The sequence below is a fragment of the Sinocyclocheilus anshuiensis genome, unplaced genomic scaffold (genome assembly GCF_001515605.1).
Source record: "Sinocyclocheilus anshuiensis isolate Anshui unplaced genomic scaffold, SAMN03320099.WGS_v1.1 scaffold678, whole genome shotgun sequence".
NCBI classification, from domain to species: domain Eukaryota; kingdom Metazoa; phylum Chordata; class Actinopteri; order Cypriniformes; family Cyprinidae; genus Sinocyclocheilus; species Sinocyclocheilus anshuiensis.
The window spans coordinates 4,071-8,452 of NW_015544157.1; the positions used below are offsets into that span (position 1 = coordinate 4,071).

At 37.9% G+C, this 4,382-nt stretch overlaps 1 protein-coding gene across 1 annotated transcript; it reads right to left on the minus strand.

Moving 5' to 3' along the window:
- Positions 1–402: 402 nt before the first annotated feature.
- LOC107695433 (extracellular calcium-sensing receptor-like) lies at positions 403–4,037 on the minus strand. Its single transcript, XM_016495340.1, has 6 exons — positions 3,826–4,037; positions 3,422–3,710; positions 2,578–3,333; positions 1,990–2,217; positions 1,481–1,604; positions 403–1,319 (listed from the first exon to the last, which is right to left on the minus strand). The coding sequence occupies exons 1-6, from the start codon at positions 4,035–4,037 to the stop codon at positions 403–405; spliced, it is 2,526 nt and encodes an 841-aa protein (XP_016350826.1).
- Between the last annotated feature and the right edge of the window lie 345 nt (positions 4,038–4,382).

A 4,382-nucleotide genomic window follows, 5' to 3' on the forward strand; every position in this document is an offset into this window, starting at 1 on the left:
AATGTGTGCAAAATGTGTGATATACTTTAGTCTATATTCTAGTCTGAAGCTGAAATACAGATAACATACTACATTTTATATTCAACATATTATATTATATACCGGGGTGGCCAACAGTGGTACTGGTCACAGTCCTGCAGAGTTTTGCTCCAACCTTTATAAAAACTCACCTGCCTGTAGCTTTATAGTGACCCTTAGACATTAATTAGCTTTTTTAGGTGTGCTTGATTAGGGCTGGAGGGAAACTCTGCAGGACTGTGTTTATCCAGGACCGATGTTGGCCACCCCTATTATATACCAGCATCAGTCTTCCAGGGGGTTCTACATCTGATACATCAAAAACACCTTTCTCTGAATAAATATATATATATATATATATATATATATATATTACACATTATTTTATTTCTCAACATGATTTAGATTCTTTCCCATCACATGTTGCTTTGTATTTTGTTCAGGCTTAAACAGGATAATGTAGCATTTAGGTCCAAATATGCAGAATAATAAACCAAAGCTTGAGGCTAAAATGGCAAATATCTCCACAGCTACAGTAAATTTTCCAGGAGAACTGACATAAGCTGGGATAAACGTGAGCCAGACAGCACAGAATATGAGCATACTGAATGTGATGAATTTAGCTTCATTAAAGTTATCAGGCAATGTGCGAGCCAGAAAAGCCAAAATGAAGCACAAGACAGCCAATAGGCCAATATAACCCAGCAAAGCAGAAAAACCAATAATAGAACCCAGACTGCACTCAAGAATGATCTTTTCATGATAATATTTCATGTTTTTGTAGGAAAAAGGAGGAGATATTGTTAACCAAAGCACACAAATAAGAACCTGTATAAGTGTAAAGGCAAGAACACTGAGTCGTTGTTGTGCAGGCCCAAACCATTTCATGACATTACTTCCTGGAAGTGTAGCCTTGAAGGCCATTAACACCACTATTGTTTTCCCCAAAACACAGGAGATACAGAGGACAAAAGTGATCCCAAACGCTGTGTGACGCAACATACAGGACCACTCAGTGGGCCGACCAATGAAAGTAAGTGAACAGAGAAAACCAAAAGTCAATGAGAAAAGCAACAGAAAGCTCAGCTCTGAGTTGTTGGCTTTTACTATGGGGGTGTCCTTTTTGCTGTAAAACAGTATGGCTACCAGTGCAGTTATTCCTACTCCAAATAGTGAGAAAAAGACTAGCACTATACCCATATTTTCTGTGAATGACAGAAACTCTATAGCCTTTAACACACATTTATCTTTCTCAGCATTAGACCAGTATTCCCCTGGACACTGCTTGCAGTTATTTGAATCTGGAAAGGAAGTGGTGTTCACTGTAGTTAGAGACAAAGGGGGAAATTACTTCATTCGTAAAGTCTCTTGATAAGAACCTGCATCCTTAACAACAGAAGGAAAACACAAACAAAACAACTAACCAGTTTTCTCTGAAGCTTTGAGATGGGCTGAAGATTACCTGTCTCATTACTGATTTCTCCTTCTGCACATGGAATACAGTCATAACAGCAGACAGGCCTTCCTTTCTGTGCAGCCTTCCTAGTGCCTGGAGGACAGCTCTCACTGCACACAGACCTTGGCTTCTACAATGTACAATAAATTACACAAGCAGCATTGCGTGGTCTATATGAAATGAAGATAAATGTATCATTTTTATCAATAATAGAATATTGGATCTTTAAAGTGTAAAATTTTGCAAATATCAAATGGCACCTATTTTATTGAGAAACCATTGGAAAAACATATAGAATTTATTTATTTAATGCAAATGGTATTAATATTTGTGTGTGTGTGTGTGTGTGTGTGTTTTCTTTCCTGAACTTTGAAAAAAAAAGAAAAGCTCTGTAAAGTATTGAAATCTATATATAAAATCTAAAGGTTAATACAAGCATTTCCTTTCTACTTGACACAATAACTACCTGACATAATGCTAACCCCATTTAAACTTGGGATAGCCAAGTTATTTACCTCCAACTGCCCTCCAGCCCAAATTATGTTTTCAGTGTTGAGCACAAAGCGTTGGTCAGGGGGCAGTGAGGCATCATAGTATCCCACTGGCTTAAACTGGATTGATCCAATTAGGTCCTGCTGCCAGTTCACAACTTCATATTGTGCTACAACTGCTCCACTGCTGTCAAACCACACGTGATCTCCTGTCTTTATGGTGGAATTTATCTTTTTCAGAGCCTCAACCACCTAGTAAAAAAACAAGTCAGTTCAGAGACATTTTGATGTTACCAAAAAGTTCATCCTCTTGCTCTTCTTTTTATATAAGCTGACCAGACGTGCCACTTCCCGGGGACACGTTCTGCCCAGGATTTCTAAATGGCCTAAAATAACCAGGTTTTGGCTGTTTGCGCTGCGCAGATCGATCGCTGTACTGTATGGCATCTAAGTACCGCGAGAGCGATTGAGAGCAGAGCAAACGGCTCCTTTATGCTTTCAAATCGCTCTTGTGGTATTTGAACGTTATTTTAGGCAGTTTAGAAATCCTGGGTAGAACGTGTCCCCGGGAAGTGACATGTCTGGTCACCTTATTTTTATAGCACTTTGTACCTGCTGTGGTTGTATTGTCAGACTTTTTTCACAACCTCCTTTTTTTGTGCACTGGAGCAGACTGTGTAGAGAATATGCTACCGCATAAACTGCTTTGTAGACATTGCTTGAATATCTTTGTTCAGTTACATCTTCATTGTAATTTTTCAGCACAAGCAGATCCTGATATCTGCTGCAATTCAATCCATATTGAGATGAATGTCCCTCCCTCTGTAAGCATGGAAAAGCTGTGTGCCAGAATTTTTTTGTAACATAATCTGCAAACTCTTCAATATCAATTTTTCTCACTGCAAACCCCAGTGACCCTCCCAGAACATGAAAACTGTTTGGAATCATCAAACTTTCTGAAGTTATCCAAGCCTCCACTCCAATCATTTGGAAGTTTGTAATGTTCTTATCACTTAGCTGATCAAACAGATTGCCCATCTCAACTTGAGAAAGAAATGCAACAATCACTTTTGCAGTGCCCTTTTTTATTGTCTCTACCACTTTTTGGAGTTTTTCAGGCTCTGTTCGATGGAATTTCACAGAGTACTCCACACAAATTCCCTCCTCTTGGGCTGTTTTCAGAAATATGGCCATTCCATTGTTTCCGTAGTCATTGTCACTATTCACAGCTCCCACCCAAGACCAGCCAAAGTGCTTGACTATATATGCAAGTGCTCTGCTTTGGTGGTAATCACTAGCAATAGTCCTGAAGAATGATGGGTAATCTTTCCTATTACTGAGACATTCACATGTAGCAGAGGGACTTATCTGAAAAAGAAAGCACAGAAAACAAAGAAACAGTACATAATTAGTGTAGTATCACTATGGTCAAAGTTCTACTATCATTGATCCTTACCACAGGAATTTTAAAAGGTCCTGTTGTTCTAGACAGAATCACTGTAGCAGAGGACTCTGTTTCTCCTATGATAGCATGTATAGGAGACTGTCCATTGCATCTGTCTCCTGCTGCAAACTCCTGACCATTCATCAATGCCATAGTTGCACTCATCGAAGACAGTCTTGAACCACATGTATCATAGATTCTGTAGCCAATAGAAACATTTGGAAGCAAACTTTCATTTGTGTTAATCTCCTCAATGGCAAATATCATCGTTTGAGCCATCCGAAAATCTATTAGATTCACACTGTGAAGACATTTAATCAGTTCTGCATGAGTAAACAAAGTTAAATACATATATGCTACAAATTAACCAATAACAAATCTGTTTTTATTAAATGCATCTTTCCAATGCAACATACCTGGAACAAAAGAGGCGTTGAGGTTTTTGTCTAAACTCAAATGATGGTAATGTTTCTTTACTGTGAATTGCAAAAAGTGTTCCAATTATAAAGTCTCCATTTTTAGACAGCAGCGGGTATTTGGATTCTCCCATCATATGACAAATTGTCTTTTCCGCCTTTGTATGAATACAATATAAAAAAAATAGGAGTATGTAAAGAATGATGAGCATCCTACTGATTGACCTCGCCTGCATCTTTCAAATGCTAGTGATTTGATGCACTGTTTGTACTTTTGTAGACATCATTAATATGCATAATTTAGAGTTAATGATCCCATTGGACACAGAAAAGAATAGGTGAAAAAAAAGTTGTGTTTCCAATCTTTGAAGAATGATGTAATCTTCCCTGCAGACAGTGGGACATTTAAATGTATTTATACTTTTAAGACCCCATTGAACAAGAATTAGACAATGGTATCTAAAACATACGGTGGCAGAGAAGTGCAAAGCAAATCACAATTCTGAAAGCAAAATAACAAATTACAAACGCAAATGCAAGTCTAAAAAACGAAATAA